The sequence below is a fragment of the Brienomyrus brachyistius genome, chromosome 10 (assembly GCF_023856365.1).
Source record: "Brienomyrus brachyistius isolate T26 chromosome 10, BBRACH_0.4, whole genome shotgun sequence".
NCBI classification, from domain to species: domain Eukaryota; kingdom Metazoa; phylum Chordata; class Actinopteri; order Osteoglossiformes; family Mormyridae; genus Brienomyrus; species Brienomyrus brachyistius.
Genome location: NC_064542.1, coordinates 11,134,347 through 11,154,123, shown reverse-complemented (window position 1 = coordinate 11,154,123; position 19,777 = coordinate 11,134,347). Strand labels below are relative to the sequence as shown.

Sequence of the window (19,777 nt, the reverse complement as noted above, 5' to 3'; positions counted from 1 at the left end):
TGCTAGAGTGAAACGACCAACCCTCAGCCAGTAAACATATCGAACATGATAGGATTCCGGTTTCCATATAAAAATTAAAATTATGTCAACAAGCAGAAGGGGAAAAACCCCCATTCGGTCTGAAACAATAGAACAGAGTTTAAAATAACTTACATAAAGTGCTTAAAATGAATGAGAACAAATGTATTTGTTCATTACAAAAATAAAAACGATGGAAAAAATAAAATAAAATGTAAAAATCAAGCATCCTTTGTACATCAATGTGGTTCCTCACATGTCAACGTGCCCTTTGTCCCAAACATGCCAACTGGGGAAGTGAAGCCCCTGCGGACTGACAAAATGGAGACACATACCCCCTTAAATAGCAAAAAAAAAAAAAGTGTGTCCTGAATGGGGGAGAGTTCTTGAAGCTCACACTTGTTTCTTAGCTATCATGGCAAGTTACAGGGCTGAGTCTTACACTCTCAGCCGTCACACCAAAAGAAACACTTAATCCAGTGTCACGACTCAAACAGTAGCTTGTGGAGTTTTACAAAAATGTTCTGAGGACAGAACAAAAAATTGTTTTTTGAACCAATCAGATTGTGGGAAGGGTAACCAAGACATGTGATTGTAGACGAGGTGGGACCAACCAATCTGATTGGTTATCTATCTGATTATCATTTTTCTTTCTGCCCTCAGAACATATTTGTTTAAAACAAAACTCCCATGGGCTAAACAGTACAAGTTAATATAGTACAAAATAATACTCACTCGCATTTGGTTGCATAAGGTGCAATGACATAAGCCATGACAAGGCTACTAGAATTATGCTCGGCTTCACCCACGCAGCAGGTCCTCCCGACACCGGTGTGTGCGTGTACACGGGGCTCAGAGTACCTCGAAGAGCCCGGCCCTCAGGATCTGGAAGGCCACAGTGAAGGACAAGGTGCTGCCCTTTCGGCAGTGACCCAGGTTGCTGAGAGGAGAATGACACACCACTGCGCTGACCGACTGGTCCTCACATGGGCCGCGACCTGGAGCCAGGGGGCGGGGTGGTAGCGTACAGGGTGGTGGTGGTGGGGGGGGGGGGGGGGGGTAGGGCAATACAAGGAGGTATCAGACTAAAGATTCCGGTTCTGTATCATTATACACTATATGGGCAAAAGTAAATGAACACCATCTTGTCTAGCATCAAGTTGGGCTGCGCATTGTTGCTATAACAGCCTCTGCTATTCTAGAAAGGCTTTCCATTAGATGTTGGAACACTGCTGGTGGGATCTGCTGCCATTCAGATTGGGTAATGATGTTGAGGTGACTATCAGTGAGCTTGTGTGTCCTACCACACATTCTGAACATCACTTGCAGATGCGGTTAACCAGGCCGGCTATAGCAGGGCAGAAATGTTGAGAACAACTTACGATAGTCCTAGGCGGAAAGTCACTAACCTCCCCTATACAACCACTCTGCTGCTACTGTATTTTGCAGCAGATTGCATGACTGTGTGCTTAATTATACACCTATGCCAGCAATGGGACTGAGTCAGCAGAGTGCGCCCCCCTCTCAGCTGGCCGCCACCCACCCTCACCCTCAGGGGTCCACACCAGACGCACGGCTAGGAAGTCCTGCAGGTTGTTGAGCAGCGTGTAGCGGACACGGAAGCGCTCCCGCACCTCCACCGCACTGGGGCAGCTGGCGGTCATGACGAAGCGTGGCCGGTCCAGCCTTACACTGGGCAGCCTGAACGGGACCGAAAACAAGCATTAGGGTGAGGGTTATCTGACCTAGGGAGTCCATTGGGGTGCGGGTTAGCTGACCTAGGGAGTCCATTAGGGTGCAGGATATTTGACCTTGGGAGTCCTTTAGAACAGAGGTGTTCCTACAGTAGTAATTTAAAAGCAGTACTCTGAGACAAAGCCAACCACGACTAACCTGTAATGTGTATAGACGCAGTTGGTGAATGGAAGTTTAGATGTGGACCACTGGAGGACAGCTACCAAGGGCACCTCCAACCCCTGAAACACACACACACACACACACGCACACTCTATCAGGGAGAATAGCGGCACACATACACTATCAGGGAGAAGAGCGGCGCGCGCACACGGCGTCGGGGAGAAGAGCGGCGCGCGCGCACACGGCGTCGGGGAGAAGAGCGGCGCGCGCGCACACGGCGTCGGGGAGAAGAGCGGCGCGCGCGCACACTTGATCGGGGACAATAGCCTCACACGTGAACGCACATGCGTATGCGCACACACACACACATATGCACACAACACTAGATACGCAGCTTAACCAGAAACTCTGTTAGGGGTTAGTATCACTTTAATGTTATTTTATCAGTTCCTATCCTGATTCTGCTTATCAATTCCATTTTGATTCCATAAAGGTAAAAAAAGGAGGACACTTGTTTAGATAACAAATATCTGTATTCTGAACATTCAGAATTTCCCAGCAGCAATGGGAGTAAAATGGTAACTAAACTACATTCGGTGCACGACACCTGCCTGAGCCCAAACCAAACGCCGTTGCTGCACTATGACACTCCTCAGTATTTTCTTTGGTCACCTTTCCCTCTAATGCCAATGAGAGTGGCGCATCACGGCTGGCTGCCCCTGCTTCTGAGGAGCTAGTGCTACTGCTGCCTGAAGATGGTTCATTCGGGATCAGAGACCCGAAAGCATCAAACAACCATGCACTCTTTCAGATCAGTTCCATGCTGCCTTGAATGTTTGGTTAGTTTGGATGTACAGCCCTTTAAGCAGCTTATTATTTGCATGAATGTATTGCACTCTGGCTTCACTACACGAGACAAGAACAAGATAAGACACATATTTGTATGTTTGAGACCGGCATGCATTCCAGCCGGGGCTATTTTTCTTAAACATTCCACTAAGTACAATAGTTTGGAAGTCTCAAGTTAAATAAACAGATGACAAATGAGTGAAGCTGACGGAAGAAAATACAGTAACACCACATGACAAAAATGTGTTTACCTGGGCTGAGCTCAGGTGATTTTACAAACGATAATACATTGGAATGCTAGGGCAACTAGTATATAACTGGGCTTTGGTCAAAACAGCATTAATTTAGCACAATTAATGTCAGCAGACCTGTAAATTAAGAATAGATTCAATGTGTCAATTGTTGTCATTTTCTTTTATTAAAGTGAAACTACGCTTTGGATTCACACTGTTGCCACACATGCAGTGCTTAGTCTCTAAGGAAATGGCTGCTGCGCGTTGCTGCATGGCGTATTCACCTAAAGCAGGTCCTGGCAGATAGCCACGCAGGTCCTTGCAGGTATGTAGTGTTTAGGAATCGATAAGCGGAACTGAAATTTAAAAAAATAAATTGGGTATGCAGTACCGCCGAGTATTTTCTTATCTATTCTAATATGGAACCTACTTTCGGTTCCCAACCCTACTCTCTGTTCCCCCCTAAATTCATATTCATACGCATTAACAGCATCCCCCAAGTCTCGCTTCGGTCCTCACCTCCTTTGAGTCTTCCTGAGGCTGGTCGCTGAGCTGAAGCTGGAAGAGGAAGTTATGTTCCTCAAGTGCACTGAGCATGCTCGGAAGGCTGCTGGACAGGCTGTCCATCCGGTAGAAGGACGCCATGGCAACTTCACCGGACTGGTGGCTGCACGTCACACAGAAACACACCGATGAAGCTCTCAGGTAATAATAAGGAAAATGCATGTAAGGCAACATAAAGGCAGCAGATGTAATATGTTGCTGTTACGTAAGGTGCTACATACAGTACGAGGACAGACACTGCTTAATGAGATCCAATTAAAGGCCAGACGCATGAAGGGCAGGGGAGACGATGCTTGAGTTCACTGCCCCACTAGATGAGTAGCATCTAGTTTCTAACATTTCCTGCCACAGTGTTCAGGGGTATTATAAGAGGGAGTGAATCTCCTCCATCACCTCTCCTCTGTTCTCCCAATCCTCCCGCTACTGCAGACCCCTGGCTCTCCCATCCCGCGATAAACCAGAGGGGAGGCTCCCAGGTCCACCAGCACACATACCACACGTTATCGACAAGGAGCACGGAGCCGTCTGGCATCACAGGGAGGTACGAGGCATTGAAGTTGGGAAGGATCCGCACATCTCGCACGCAGACCTCCTCCTGGGAGAACCCGTTTAACACTGACGGGCCCAACGGGAATGACGGCGAGAAAGAGAGGGAGAAAGAAGGGAAGGAGAGCTAAGGCAGACTCCAGTGAGAACATAAACGCCGACAGCTTTAAAAAGGCTGCCTTCATGAAAAGGCATGGAGGGGGGGCTTGTAAAGGAACACAGGCAATAATACTGCTAATACTCCCCCACGAAAACAAAACATCATAGCTGCATATCTTATGAAAACTGAATAATGACTCTTGATTTCTGTTTTATTTCATCACCAATTATCTTACACTTTATGGACAAAAGTATTGGGACACCAGGCCATCACACCTATAGGAACTTATATAACATCCCATTCATAGGCATCAATATGGAGGTGGTTCCCCCTTTGCAGCTATAACAGCCGCCACTCTTCTGGGAAGGCTTTCCATAAGATTTTGGAGTGTGTCTACATTCATCAATAAGAGCATTTGTGAGGTCAAGCATTGATACTAGATGTGAAGTCTTGGCTCGCAATCTCCGTTCATGATAAAGGTGTTCAGTGGGGTTGAGATCCGTTCTTTCACTTTGCAATATTGCCACTTACATTTGACTGTGGAATATCAAGCAGGGAAAAAATTTCACTGACTTACTGCAAAGGTGGCATCCTATGGCAGCACCACACATAAATCCACTGAGCTCCTCAGAATGACCCGTTTCTTTCACAAATGTTAGTTAACCTGACTGCATGGCCAGGTGCCTGATTTTATACAGCTGTGGCAATGAGCTCCATTCAATGAATGAAACACCTGAATTCAATGATTAACAGGTGTGTCCCAAAACTTCTGTCCATACAGTGTAGCTCAACTATTCAATTCAATAATAACTATTTGTCCCAGAGGGGCAATTAATTTCCTATCTACTATACACACAGGTGGACAGTCAAAAAAACTCTGAAGTCCTTTTTCTCAGAGTCAGTGTAGTTACTGTGTTTTTCCTTTGCAGCCCAGTATATATCAGGCAGGCCGGGTCACATCAAAATGTACATCGAAGGCCATATGAGACTATTGACCTGAGACCGATGTAGTTCAAAGTGAAGGCTTGACCATAGACCTGCTTGTTTGTATAGCACATGCCTGACTTTTCCTCAACAAAGGATTTCTTTCTCTACTAATTGAATATCTCCCATCACGCCCCATGCCCCGGACTTTCATACACCCCTGAAAAGAAACCCATCCCCCCGTGAAAAGCTTTGGGCTGATTCCAATTTCCGTGTGTACTGTGGTTGTACTTGTCCAGCTGGTCCAACTTTCCCCAAAAACATTTTTTGACACATGACACCGACACGCCATGGTAAGCTGACATACGATCCACCTCAGATTTGTAAAGATGTAATCACCAATGGGGCGGCTACAGCCACAGAGGCAGAGTAATATTTCATTCATTTACTAACTTCCTGTTTAAACCAAACAGGAACCAATAAAGTGGCTAATAGGAAGGAGATTACATTTCTTGGTGAGTAACTGTATGACAGCACAGCTGGGCTTCAGAATGGACTTTAGTTCATTCTTAGATAAATTAAATTAGCTTTTTTTCTCTTTCAATATGTGTGCCATAAGTAGTGGGATGGGAACAGGGTGTTCTACCTTTCAGGACAGTGAGGTGCTTCCCAGACACGGTCATCTGCTGACACTTTACAGTAGGGGGTGGCAAAACAGTCAGCGTGGTGCTAACTGTTCAGAGGGAACAGGAAACGCAGGAATCAGTATGACTGGAATTCTAAGGCATTGTGCTGATGCTGTATGATTTTATGTGAACCATTTCATTGTCTCCATAACAAACAAATAGCATGCTGGTTCTATTCCTGTCATGACCCGGCTCGTCGGCTCCTCGTGTGTGCCACGCCCCCTGATTACCCGCGTGTGCGTCCCTGATTTTTTCCAGCCTTGTCTGATTACTTTGCTTAGTCTTGTTCTGTTTTAAGTCCTGGTCTTGCCTGTTACCCTTGTCCGTCATTGTGGATGATTGTAAGTCCCTGTCCGATGCTTCCTAGTCCCCGTTTCCTTAATAAAACCCCATTATTCCCCGTACCTGGCTTCCCTTGCCTGTTTCCTGCACGATCGCCGTCTCCAGTATTCCCGGATCGTGTCAGAATGACGGACCCACAGAAGAAGAGTAAGCGGAGGAAGAAGAGGGTCCCAGAGGAGACGATCCGTCTGGGAGACTGCTCGCTCTCCCCTACATGGCTCCCTCCAGAGAACGAGGAAAAGGTACCCGAACTGGCTACCGCCCTGGAGCCGGTCCAAAGGAAGGAGTGCCCCGTATCGATGTTCTGGCCATCGAGCGAGGACGAAGAGGAGGAGCTCTTCCTCTTCCCGGACCCGGAGCCACACTCTGGAGAGCAGCGACCGCCCTTAGAGCGGTACCTCTTTCGGCCCGAGCGGCTGGCTAACCGAGGTGTCAGAGCGATGAGGGACGTTATTCCCCGGGTACCCCGCGCTCTGATAAGGGCTACTTCTGCCTTACCCGCGCCGGACGTCCCAGTTCCACCTCCTGCGGCAGCCAACCCGGAGGCGTATCCCTCGCCTCTCCCAGGGAAGACGGCAGCCCTCGCCAATCAATTCTTCGCCCTCCAGGGGCTGTTCTGGAGGGCGTTGGCGGAGGTGGCACCTCCAGTGAGCGACGAGGTGGAAGCGCTCACTGTGCATCTGAGAAGGGGCTTCGACGCGTTTACTCCGAGCGGGAGGACCTCGACCGGCTGGCAGGGGACCTCAAGCAGCTTCTCCAGCTACAGAGGGCCTCTGTTCCCCCGTCGGAGCAGCCGACTCTGACGGCGGAACCCGAGCCGGAGCAGTCGTCCCTACTGGTGGACCCCGCTCCGGGACAGTCGCCGCTGCCCGCAACACTGGGGTCCATCCAGCCGCCGTCGCCGCTGATTGCACAGCAGCCGCCGCCACCGTCTGCGCAGCCGCCGCCTGTACCCGCGCAGCTGCTGCCTCTGCCTGCGCAACAACCTCCGCAGTCTACTCTGCAATCTGCTCCAACGTCCGATCCGCTGCCCTTGCCTGCGGCTCCGGCGCCTGAGCAGCCGCCTTCGCTCACTGACGCGCCCGGAGACGCGCGCCTTGGAGAGGGGGCTCCCACGGGGGTACGACCGCCTCTGCCGGTGGACCCCGCGCCGGAGCGACTGCTCCTGCCTGCTGACCCGGCGCCCGAGCAACCGCTCCCGCCTGCGCACCCTGCGCAGCCGCCTGCGCACCCTGTGCAGCCGCCTGCGCAGCCGCCTTCGCTGCCTGCGCAGCCGCTGCCGCCTGCTGTTCCAGAGCCAGCACTCCCTGTGCCTGCAGCAGCTCCAGCGCCCACGCCCGAGGCGCTCCCCGTGCCTGCAGCAGCTCCAGCGCCCACGTCTGAGGCGCCCCTCCTGCCTGCAGCTCCAGTCCCTGACCCCACTCCAGTCCCTTCTGCCCTAGTCCCCGAGGAGGTCCCAGAGGACTCCATCTTAGCTCCTCCCTCTTCGGAGGTGGAGGAGCTTGAATGGGACCCCTCGGGGACCCTACTTGTGACTCCTTCACCCTCACCCCGGCGACATCGACCCCGACCGGGGGTCGGTATGTCTGTGTCCCGCAAGGGGAGGGGGCACAGACGTCGGACTGGGGTCCCGCCCGACCCCCTCGCTCGCCGGCGCTACGGCTGGGTCAGCGCCTGCGGGTCCTGGTCCGCATGGTCGGCGTCCGCATGGTCGGTGTCCGCCTGCGGGTTCCCCGTCCCGGCCTTGTCGCCCTGCCTCGCTCCCTCCGCTGGTTACTCGGCGGTCGCCTGCAGGTTCCCTGAGGGCGGCTCCTCAGTCGCTTCCGGGTCCTCCCGCTCCGGCACAGCGGACGACGTCACCACCTGCAGCGGCTCCCCCCCTCTCCTTGCCTTTGCCAGGGTCCCTTCCTGCTCCCTTGTCCCCTTCCCTGGTCTCCCCTCCGGCTCCCTCCCTCGTCCCTGCGTCGGTCCCTCGCCCTGTCTCCTCTGCCACTCCGAGGTCCCCTCCGGCTCCGGCCTCCCGGCCGCCTGCGGCCCCTCCGGCTGCCTCCTGTCGCCCGCACGGGCTCCCTCGGCCGACCCTTTGCTCCCCCTCCTTCTCGCCCTATGCCTCTGCCTTCGTCCCTCATGTCTTTGCCCCGTCTGCTTTTGTTAATCGCCCGTCTGTTCCGCCCTTTCCTGCTCCTCGTTTCCCGATGTTCCCTCCTTGCACTCCTGCTCCTAGTGTCCCGCCTGTCCCTCCTGTCTCTCCCTTCCTGGTCTGTCTCTCCGCTTTCCCGGTCCTGTGTCATGTCGTGTCTTACGTTCTGTCTCTCGCTATGTTTTGTGCCTCTGTCCTGTTTCTGGTCTCTCGTTAGTTTTGTTCTTTTCTCGGTCCCGGTTCCTGTGTCCCATTCGTCGCCTCCTCCCTGGCGCGCCCGGTGAAGCGCGCCTTTAGGGGGGGGTTATGTCATGACCCGGCTTGTCGGCTCCTCGTGTGTGCCACGCCCCCTGATTACCCGCGTGTGCCTCCCTGATTGTTTCCAGCCTTGTCTGATTACTTTGCTTAGTCTTGTCCTGTTTTAAGTCCTGGTCTTGCCTGTTACCCTTGTCCGTCATTGTGGATGATTGTAAGTCCCTGTCCGATGCTTCCTAGTCCCCGTTTCCTTAATAAAACCCCGTTATTCCCCATACCTGGGTTCCCATGCCTGTTTCCTGCACGATCGCCGTCTCCAGTATTCCCGGATCGTGACAATTCCGTCATTGGCTGACAACATGAGAAGCATTTCATATGGACGCTCTGATTGGCAGACTGACCCTGCGCCTTGAAGGTGTTAAGGTCATGCCGAAAGGTATGACTGGGGCTGCGCTGCTGCAGGACGGTGAGGTATCCGTGCTCTCTGACCTCTGCTTTCTCCACGTCCCGCTTCCACACGGTTACGATGACCTGGTACGTGCACAGGCAGACGCGCATGCATCCATGCATGCACACACACACACACATACACACACACACACAAAGAGTAATGTGAAAAATTGGTTATAAGGCTGTGCAAACATACAAGGAGTGACAGAGGGATAAAAAATTGCGTTCAAACGCGAGTCAAGATCACAAACAGCTGGAAAAGGCAAATCCAGCATAAGGATTTTAAGGTGACAACTGATTATGTGAGACATTACTATGGACTAGGGCTGGGCAATTAACCGGATTTTGATTTTAATTACAATTTTGGTTTCCAACAATTAGCAAAACAAGTGAATCAAGTTAACATGATTATCACGCCACATTTTGGTTTGCGGGGATGCTCTCGTTTTGTCTTGTGTTATAAATCCAGCGCACCCCTTTCCAGCTCCATTTTATCTGTCTCTCAGTTGTATTTTATTTAGAGTTCAAGTAAATCCTCTGTTAAAAAGACAAGTATTTTAAAAGTTCAATAAATGCATGATTAAACGAGTAAATAATCATAATTTTAGTACTGTGAGACCTGAGAAGATTAAGAGTAACAGTGTGAGACTTCCAACCAGAAAGCTTCAAATGTATTATTCCAGCAGAGTACAATCAACGACTGGTGACATATCTGGTAACACGCACAAACACTGGAGAATAGCCATCCCCTGGTGGCCCATGCTGTGGGCTGGGCTTCTCACCTTGACCTTGAGGGTGCTGACAGGGAGCTTGTCAAGGGACACAGTCAAGGGGAAGATGACTTCGTCAGGCAGCACCACCGGTTCATCCAGGGGAGACTGTGTGAGAACAAAGTGGGATCACAACTAAGGTAGCAGAGGCACAAACTGCTGTAGACATTTAAAAAAGGCGGCAGCACCCAAACCCCAAGACTCAGGTCTGCACTAAAGAGTTTATCTAGTGATGTGTTGTAAGGATGCGCATGCTTTGATACATAATAATTTGTAATACAGTGGAACGCCCAAATCTACTACGGTAACCGTGGTGTCATTTACACAAATATATTTGATATAGCAAATATTTTGATGTATGTTCTGTGTCTACAACTATATGTGTAAATTTATGATGAAATAACAAATGTTGTTTTGTGGACAATCTCATACATGTGCACGCATGTGCATTTCTGATGTAAACACTTCATGTGCCACATGGGAAAAAGTTGCATCATTGATTCATGAGTACAAGCTGCAGGAATATTGACAAAGAACGTGTACATTTCAAGTATCAGATGGTATAAAGATAAAGAGCATGTGTGAGTATGATACAGAGAGAGAGTCCGTGTCATTCAAGTGGAAGATACACGTTTATTATACAAAATAAGCACATATAAGATACAAAACCTTTTCTATCCACTAACTGTCGTCACACACCCAAGGACCCTCCTTCCTACACTTGCGACAGGTGTACCTGTCACACTGCACACATCTCTCTGTACTGTGGTTCCTATTACAGCGACGGAGCACCTGACACTGAGTCCTCTTTCCAGTGGCAAGCTGAGGAACAGAAGCTTGTCTAAGCTGTGTCTTCATTTCTATTTCAATCTCTTTTTCTTGCATAAATCGACGCCGAAGTTCCTCTGCAAGGTGGGCCATGAACACTCGTCTTTTCTCTGTGGATCCTGTACATGCCTTGTACAGAATGTGGGCGTTCATCACTGCCAGGTCAAGGATGTTGTAGAACACGGCAAATGGCCACCGGCGTGTTCCTGCACACACCGTGTACGCACGCACCTTCTGGTCCATGATGTCGACACCACACTAAAAAAAAGAAAGTGACTCGTGTTACATTTTGAATCAATTTACACGTATAGTACATAAAAAAAATGAAGTACCTTCACATACCTTCATACAGTTGTAGTCTGTTACCGTGTTTGGTTTTTTCTTCCGATCCATGCCGATCTCCACGTTCCGGTGCAAGGTGCTCAGAATGCAGACAGACTTCTTCTTTTTGGGTGCATACACTGTCAGAATAACAGGGCCTGTTCTAAACACTGGTGTGGAGAATTCCTTGAGTCTTGAAACATCTTTAGCCTGAGGTGGAAGTTCCCGTCGTATCTTATTTATGGTGCCAAGCAGAGTTGTGTTGCGCTTCAGTAGTCGGTTAGCCAGAGACAGAGATGTGAAAAAGTTGTTTGTTGTAACAGTTCTGCCCTTGTCCAGATATGGTTCCATGAGCTTTGTGACGACATTCTCAGAAAGTCTTTCTCCCGTGGGACGACTGGGATCTTTTCCTAAGTACGGACTAGCGTTGCACATGTACTTGGTCTCTAGATCAGCTGCAATCCAAAACTTGATACGAAATTTATCAGGCTTCGTAGCGATGTATTGCAAGAAAGGACAACGGACCTCGGTCGGAACCTGCTGCTCGTCGACAGTAAGATGCTGGCCTGGGTTGTAACTTGAAATACAGTTGCGAATGAAACATTGCCAGATGTCTGAAATTGCTGCAAATCTGTCCGTTTTTGCTCGTTCTGCATGGGTGTCCTTGTTATCAAAGCGCAAATATCTCATGATTGCTTGGTAGCGGTCACGGGACATTGTATTCCTGATTGCCGACACCAGAAATAATTCAGACCAGGCATCAACCACTGCACCAACTGGGTTTGTCGTTGCTTTCGTGAACAAAATCGATATGAATGCCATCAGCTCACAGAGAGAGAGGGTCCAGCTGGGGTCTGTTCTGCAGCCTTCATGGACCGTCATCAGCATCCCTATGTCGATCAAACACAGAAAACTCTGCAGTCGGCTTGTGATTCTACTCTGTAGGAAGATAAATGAATAAAGGTAAATATAAACAGTAAAGGTCATTCTGAATTGATTACATATAAAGAACAAGAAAAAGCATAATCATAGGAACTTTGCATGATACCTTGGCGTGCTCTGTAGGCCCTGCTGTCTCACTGAAGGAAAAGCATGCAGAGGGATCACTGGCAGGGAGACGTCCAACATCTTCTTTTTCCCAAACAGTGTCATCTTTAGCCTTCATGCAAAGCGCAACTGCAGTGTCCTTCTGAGTTACCTGAGTTACCACACGTTTCTTGCGGGGAGGGCTGCTGTTCTCTTTATCTAATGTACCATCCTCGTCATCTGCTGACATGGCCGAGTGCCCATCTGTATTCGTATCTTCCTCTTCTTCCACAATCAAAATGAGTTCTTCGCCACCATCAGAGTCACAATCATTCATCGCATTCAGGATGGCCAAAGCTTCCGAAGGGGTGTACTGCTTCTTGTTTGCCATTGCAGTGTCGGACTCAGACTGAGACTGAGTAATTAACACTTTTGAGTGCTCATAACTGCACATCCTGCTTCATGCACACACGTCCGGAGTAATTTACAGTCTTTTGCGTGCTCATAACTATGCAATGTTTCATATGTAGCGTACAAAGTGTTTCCGTGCAAGGTGCTGTCACGATCAATCGTGGGCAGAGCTGCGATCGTGCGGGCAGGTGGGTAGGAAGCAGGCAGACAGCCGAGAATCAGGGTAAACGAGGGGTTTAATCACAGGGACGAGGGCACGAACATCGACTGACATCAATGATGGACGAAGGACTCAGGTAAGACACGGACTGAAATACACAGGACTGAGCAAATTAACTAGATACAGCTGGGTACAATCGGGAGAAAACACGTGGGTAATCAGGGGGCGTGGCACACAGGAGGAGCGGACGAGCCAGGCATGACAGAACACCCCCCCAAAGGCGCGCTTCTCCGGGCGCGCCAAGGGAAGAAGGGGCGCCTCTCCCCTTGCGGGACACAGACATGCCGACCCCGGGGTCGACGTCGTCGAGGTGAGGGACAAGGAGTCACGAGCAGGGTCCCCGAGGGGTCCCATTCAAGCTCCTCTACCTCCGAAGAGGGAGGAGCTATGGTGGAGTCCTCTGGGACCTCCTCGGGCACTGGGGCAGAAGGGACTGGAGAGGGGTCATGGACAGGAGCGGGGTCAAGGACTGGAGCTGCTGCAGGCGGAGGGGGCGCCTCGGGAGCTGCTGCAGTCGGAGGGGGCGCCTCGGGAGCTGCTGCAGGCGGAGGGGGCGCCTCGGGAGCTGCTGCAGGCGGAGGGGGGCGCCTCGGGAGCTGCTGCAGCGCGGTCAGGAACAGGAGCGCGGTCAGGAACAGGAGCTGCAGGCTGCTGCAGTGGGGGCGCCTGCCCTGGAGCTGCAGACTGCGCAGGCGGTGGCTGCGCAGGCGAAGGCGGCTGCGACAGCTGCGCAGGCGGCTGCGCAGGCGGTGGCTGCGCAGGCGAAGGTGGCCGTGCAGGCTGCACAGGCGGTAGCGGCGGCTGCACGGGCGCTGGGTCCGTGGGCGGTGGCGGCTGCACAGGAGCTGGATCCGTGGGCAGCGGCGGCCGCACGGGAGCGGGGTCCGCGGGCAGCGGCGACGGTTCCGACGGCGTAGTCGGGACCGGTGCTCTCCGGACAGGAGAGGCTGCCTGGGGAGGCAGCTTAGCAGAGCTGGGGGCCATCCGGGTGATCGGGGAGCTCTCCCGATCCTCCTCCGGTAGGGCTGCCGGGATGAGGGCACATGCCCTCAAGGCGATCGTCGGGGCGATCGTTGGTCCCCTCCTTCTCCTCCTCCGGCTCTTGGCAGCGGCGGGAGGTGGAGCTATGTCCGCAAACGCGGACGTCGGAAGGATGGGTCCCCGCTCGCTGGGAGCGGCAGAGCGCTCGGTCCGGAGCTGAGCAATTTCACGGAGACCCTCGCGCAGCTCCTCGGCCAAGCGGGCGTCCAGGTCGAGGGCTAGGTCTTCGAGGGTCTCCGTACACCGGCGGACGAGGCTCCACGCGGAAAGATCCTCCTTGATCCCGGGTTGGGATCTCCAGTAAACCACTCGATCTCTGAGGCGGAAGTACTCCTCCTCGGAGATGTAAGCCGCTTTGTTTTGGGTCCGTCATTCTGTCACGATCGATCGTGGGCAGAGCTGCGATCGTGCGGGCAGGCGGGTAGGAAGCAGGCAGACAGCCGAGAATCAGGGTAAAAGAGGGGTTTAATCACAGGGACGAGGGTACGAACATCGACTGACATTAATGACGGATGAAGGACTCAGGTAAGACACGGACTGAAATACACAGGACTGAGCAAATTAACTAGATACAGCTGGGTACAATCGGGAGAAAACACGTGGGTAATCAGGGGGCGTGGCACACAGGAGGAGCGGACGAGCCGGGCATGACAGGTGCACTATGGCATTATTATTATTATTTTTATAACAAAAGGTTGAACATTACACATTACATAACATTTTGGCACCCCTCAAATTAACAATATTTCGTTCTTACTTAGTGATTCATTTATAATGCATATATCGCGCTAATGTTATGCCAGGGTTCTTTTACCGATATACGTAAATCCATCCATCCATCCATCCATCCATCCATCCATCCATCATCTCCCGCTTAATCCGGAGTCGGGTCGCGGGGGCAGCAGCCTCAGCAGGGAGACCCAGACTTCCCTCTCCCCGGCCACTTCGTCCAGCTCCTCTGGGAGGATCCCGAGGCGTTCCCAGGCCAGCCGAGAGACATAGTCTCTCCAGCGTGTCCTGGGTCTTCCCCGTGGTCTCCTCCCAGTGGGACATGCCCGGAATACCTCCCCAGGGAGGCGTCCCGGAGGCATCCTGATCAGATGCCCGAGCCACCTCATCTGGCTCCTCTCGATGCGGAGGAGCAGCGGCTCTACTCTGAGTCCCTCCCGAATGACTGAGCTCCTCACCCTATCTCTAAGGGAGAGCCCAGCCACCCTGCGGAGGAAACTCATTTCGGCCGCTTGTACCCGCGATCTCGTTCTTTCGGTCACTACCTAAAGCTCATGACCATAGGTGAGGGTAGGAACGTAGATCGACTGGTAAATCAAGAGCTTCGCCTTTTGGCTCAGCTCTCTCTTCACCATGACAGATCGATGCAGCGCCCGCATGACTGCTGACGCCACACTGATCCGCCTGTCGATCTCCCGCTCCATCGTTCCCCCACTCGTGCACAAGATCCCGAGATACTTAAACTCCTCCACTTGGGGGAGGACCCCATCCCCAACCCGGAGAGAGCATTCTACCCTTTTCCGGCTGAGAACCATGGTCTCGGATTTGGAGGTGCTGATTCTCATCCCAGCCGCTTCTCACTCGGCTGCGAACTGCTCCAGTGAGAGCTGAAGGTCACGGCTCGATGAGGCCAACAGAACCACATCATCCGCAAAAAGCAGAGACCTAATCCTGAGGTCACCGAACCGGACGCCCTCAACGCCCTGGCTGCGCCTAGAAATTCTGTCCATAAAAACTATGAACAGAATCAGTGACAAAGGGCAGCCCTGACGGAGTCCAACCCTCACCGGAAACGAGTCCGACTTATTGCCGCCCATCCCTTGCCAGGGAGGCTGAGGAGTGTGATCCCCCTGTAGTTGGAGCACACCCTCCGGTCCCCCTTCTTAAAGAGGGGGACTACCACCCCGGTCTGCCAATCCAGAGGCACTGCCCCCGATGTCCACGCGATGCTGCAGATGCGTGTCACCCAGGACAGCCCCGCAGCATCCAGAGCCTTGAGGAACTCTGGGCGAATCTCGTCCACCCCCGGGGCCCGGCCACCGAGGAGCTTTTTGACCACCTCAGCGACCTCCACCCCCGAGATAGGCGAGTCCACCCCCAAGTCCCCACACTCTGCTTCCATATCGGAAGGCGTGTCGGTGGGATTGAGGAGGTCTTCGAAGTACTCCCTCCACCGACCCAAAACATCCCGAACTGAGGTCACGCAGCGCACCATCCCCACCATAAATAGTGTTGATGCTGCACCGCTTTCCCGCCCGGAGCCGCCGGATGGTGGACCAGAATCTCCTCGAAGCCGTCCGGAAGTCGTTCTCCATGGCCTCACCAAACTCCTCCCACACCCGAGTTTTTGCCTTAGCGACCGCCAAAGCCGCATTCCGCTTGGCCTGCCGGTAGCCGTCAGCTGCGTCTGGAGTCCCACAGGCCAGAAAGGCCCGATAAGACTCCTTCTTCAGCTTGACGACATCCCTTACCACCGGTGTCCACCAGCGGGTTCGGGGATTGCCGCCGCGACAGGCACCGACCACCTTACGGCCGCAGCTCTGATCAGCCGCCTCCACAATGGAGGCACGGAACATGGCCTCTATGAACAGAACTCAATGTCCCCCGTCTCCCCCGGGATATGGGAGAAGTTCTGCTGGAGGTATGAGTTGAAACTCTCCCTGACAGGGGATTCCGCCAGACGTTCCCAGCAGACCCTCACTATACGCTTGGGCCTGCCAGGCCTGGCCGGCTTCCTCCCCCACCAGCGGAGCCAATCCACCACCAGGTAGTGATCGGTTGACAGCTCCGCCCCTCTCTTCACCCGAGTGTCCAAAACATGCGGCCGCAAGTCCGACGACACGACTACAAAGTCGATCATCGAACTGCGGCCTAGGGTGTCCTGGTGCCAAGTGCACATATGGACACCCTTATGCCTGAACATGGTGTTCATTATGGACAGTCCGTGACGAGCACAGAAGTCCAATAACAAAACACCGCTCGGGTTCAGATCGGGGGGGCCGTTCCTCCCAATCACGCCCCTCCAGGTCTCACTGTCGCTGCCCACATGAGCATTGAAGTCCCCCAGCAGAACAAGGGAGTCCCCAGGAGGAGCGCTCTCCAACATCCCTTCCAAGGACTCCAAAAAGGGTGGGTATTCTGAACTGCTGTTTGGCGCATAAGCGCAAACAACAGTCAGGACCCGTCCCCCCACCCGAAGGCAGAGGGAGGCTACCCTCTCGTCCACTGCGGTAAACCCCAATGTACAGGCACCCAGCCTGGGGGCAATAAGTATGCCCACGCCCGCTCGGCGCCTCTCCCCACGGGCAACTCCAGAGTCGAAAAGGGTCCAACCCCCCTCAAGGAGACTGGTTCCAGAGCCCAAGCCGTGCATCGAGGTGAGTCCGACTATATCTAGCCGGAACTTCACAACTTCACGCACCAGCTCAGGCTCTTTCCCCATCAGAGAGGTGACATTCCATGTCCCTAGAGCTAGCTTCTGCAGCCGAGGATCGGACCGCCAAGGTCCCCGCCTTTGGCCGCCGCCCAGATCACCTCGCACCCGACCCCTATGGCCCCTCCCATGGGTGGTGAGCCCATTGGAGGGGGGACCCACGTGCCTTGTTCGGGCTGCGCCCGACCAGGCCCCATGGGTGTAGGCCTGGCCCCCAGGCGCTCGCCATCGAGCCCCACCCCCAGGCCTGGCTCCAGGGGGGGGCCCCGGTGACCCGCGTCCGGGCAAGAGAAAACGTGGTTCCAAAATTTTTTCCATCATAAGGGGTTTTTGAGCCGCACTTCGTCTGGTTCCTCACCCAGGACCTATTTGCCTTGGGTGACCCTACCAGGGGCATAAAGCCCCAGACAACATAGCTCCTGGGATCATTGTAACACGCAAACCCCTCCACCACGATAAGGTGTCGGCTCCAGGAGGGGATATACGTAAATCAATTTATCTTATAGCTCTAACTTTGACAACTGAATAAGGTTACACAGATTTTTGTAGACATCAACTGTATATATTTATTATATCAAAAATAACCGATTGAATGTGATACGGAAACATACACACACACGCGAAAGTCTTTTTTTATTATGCCGTAATTATATATTTGTACCGCAATCTGTTTATGAATAATTAGCACTTTTGTGTGCTCATAACTGCCCATCCTGTTTCATACGTACATCACGAAGTGTTTGTGTGCACTGTGGCATCTCATAATCCCACACACAAATGCACACACGTCCGGAGTAATTTACAGTCTTTTGTGCGCTCATAACTGCGCAATCTTTTTCGCAAGTAGCGACGTCAGTGTTTACATTCAAAGCGGAATTGTGCTCTCTCATAACAAATGGACATAGTAATCAGCAGTATTTTGTGTGTTTGGACTTCATATGGGGATTACGGTCTTTGTACATTGCAAGTTGCAGGTTTTTCTTCATTACCTATAAAAATGCTTTGTCTGTTGGTACATTTATAATGCAAATATCATGTCATGGTAATTTTAATGACATACCTTAATTAATTTGTCATTTAGCCCTGATCGAACTTTAAAACTGAAAATCAGATTAACACCGATTGCTACAGGCAGTAAGAAAATGCATGTATTTATTCTATCAAATACTTTCGGGAAACTGAAATTGCCGAATCAAGAGAAATGGGGATTCAACTGTGCTTCAATATATTGGATATATTAACGCATGTATTTTACGATTCCTCAAACCACACTGTTAGAAAACGTTTCTGTGCAGACCCGAAGCTGAAACCGTGGAACTCCGCTTTCATTTGCAAAACAATAGGTGTTGATTGGTCCTGATGAGGGGACGGGCAGCTTGTGTGGGGAGTGAGGGGGGGGGGGGGGGCTACACCTGAGGTGCGTCCGAGAAATTTCGTTGACTTCAGGGATCGTAGTGTTAAGGACTGCTGGGAGGATTCTAAAGCAGAGGGTGAAAACATCGCCGCCTATGTCATCAACATGAGAGAGAGATTGAAGAGAATGGCATCGTTGGTGCAGGACAACATGAAAACAGCACAAAAACATCAGAAGACATGGTATGATTAGAAGGCGAGGGATAGAGGCTTTGTTCCGGGCCAGAAAGTACTGTTGTTGCTTCCTACCAGCGATAACAAGCTGTTGACAAAATGGCATGGGCCATATGAAATTGTCAGACAAGTAAGTAAAGTCACTTATAAATTGAATATGCCAGAAAGAGCTAAAAAATATCAGACATTTCATCTGAACTTGTTGAAAGAATTCCACAGCAGACAAGGGCCGGTCCATCAGTTACTGGAGCGTTCAGTTAGGGATGAGGAGGTGACAGAGAGATTTTTTCCAGCTCTTTCGAGAGACACCAGGGTTCACATCGCTGGTTCAACATAACATACGGGTGAAGGAGGATGCGTCAAAATAGTTACAGGATAGTTGAAGTCCAGACTTCAATAGGCCATTCATCTTGCATACGGATGCTTCAGGAGTGGGCCTTGGAGCAGTTCTTCAGCAAGAGGTGGATGGTGAAAGAAGGCCTGTGGTGTTTCTGAGTCGGAAACTACTGGACAGGGAGACGAGGTATTCGACGGTGGAGAAAGAGTGTTTGGCCATGAATTGGGCTGTTGAGGCCTTGAGGTATTATCTTCTGGGACTTCATTTCACCCATCCCGCATGAGGGATGCAAATGCTCGCATTGCAGGATGGTACCTGGCTTTGCAGCCTTATGACTTTGCGGTCCAGTATAGGCTAGGGAAGTCAAATGTGGTTGCTGATTGTTTATCTAGGATGACGGAGGACTGAGGTGCTCGCGCTTAAGAGAGGAGGGAGGAAATGTAAGGAAGAGGACTCCCTTACTATTATTTTATTGTAATTGATGGCATGTTAGTGATACACTCTTTATTTTAATAACAGTATTTTATTTAGCATTGTACTTTACCCAGGGATTTGCATAGAAGAACAGTGGCATACAAAGGTTTGCTTGTTGGATCTTGAAGTCAGTTGGTGGCCTTGTTTCAGATCCTGCGCAGTGGTTCCTCATCAAGGAAGGTGGTGGGGTCTGTGAAAAGGAATGGTGATTGAGGGAGAATAAGGTTACCAGTAAGAACAATTAATGCAAAGAACTGATTGTAAGATGTGGTTACTCACCTTTCTTTCTTGTGTTTCTCCAAGGTGTTTGGGCAAATATGTCCCCTGGGTCCAGACACCATTTAAAGGTTCCAGGA

General features: G+C 51.6%; 1 protein-coding gene across 1 annotated transcript; it reads right to left on the bottom strand.

The window, feature by feature from the left end:
• Positions 1-152: 152 nt before the first annotated feature.
• Positions 153-10,955, bottom strand: LOC125750170 (trafficking protein particle complex subunit 14-like). Its single transcript, XM_049027596.1, has 10 exons — positions 10,905-10,955; positions 10,692-10,820; positions 9,747-9,860; positions 8,916-9,045; positions 5,738-5,824; positions 4,016-4,136; positions 3,477-3,624; positions 1,912-1,994; positions 1,568-1,719; positions 153-1,016 (listed from the first exon to the last, which is right to left on the bottom strand). The coding sequence occupies exons 1-10, from the start codon at positions 10,953-10,955 to the stop codon at positions 871-873; spliced, it is 1,161 nt and encodes a 386-aa protein (XP_048883553.1). The 3' UTR covers positions 153-870.
• Positions 10,956-19,777: the final 8,822 nt, after the last annotated feature.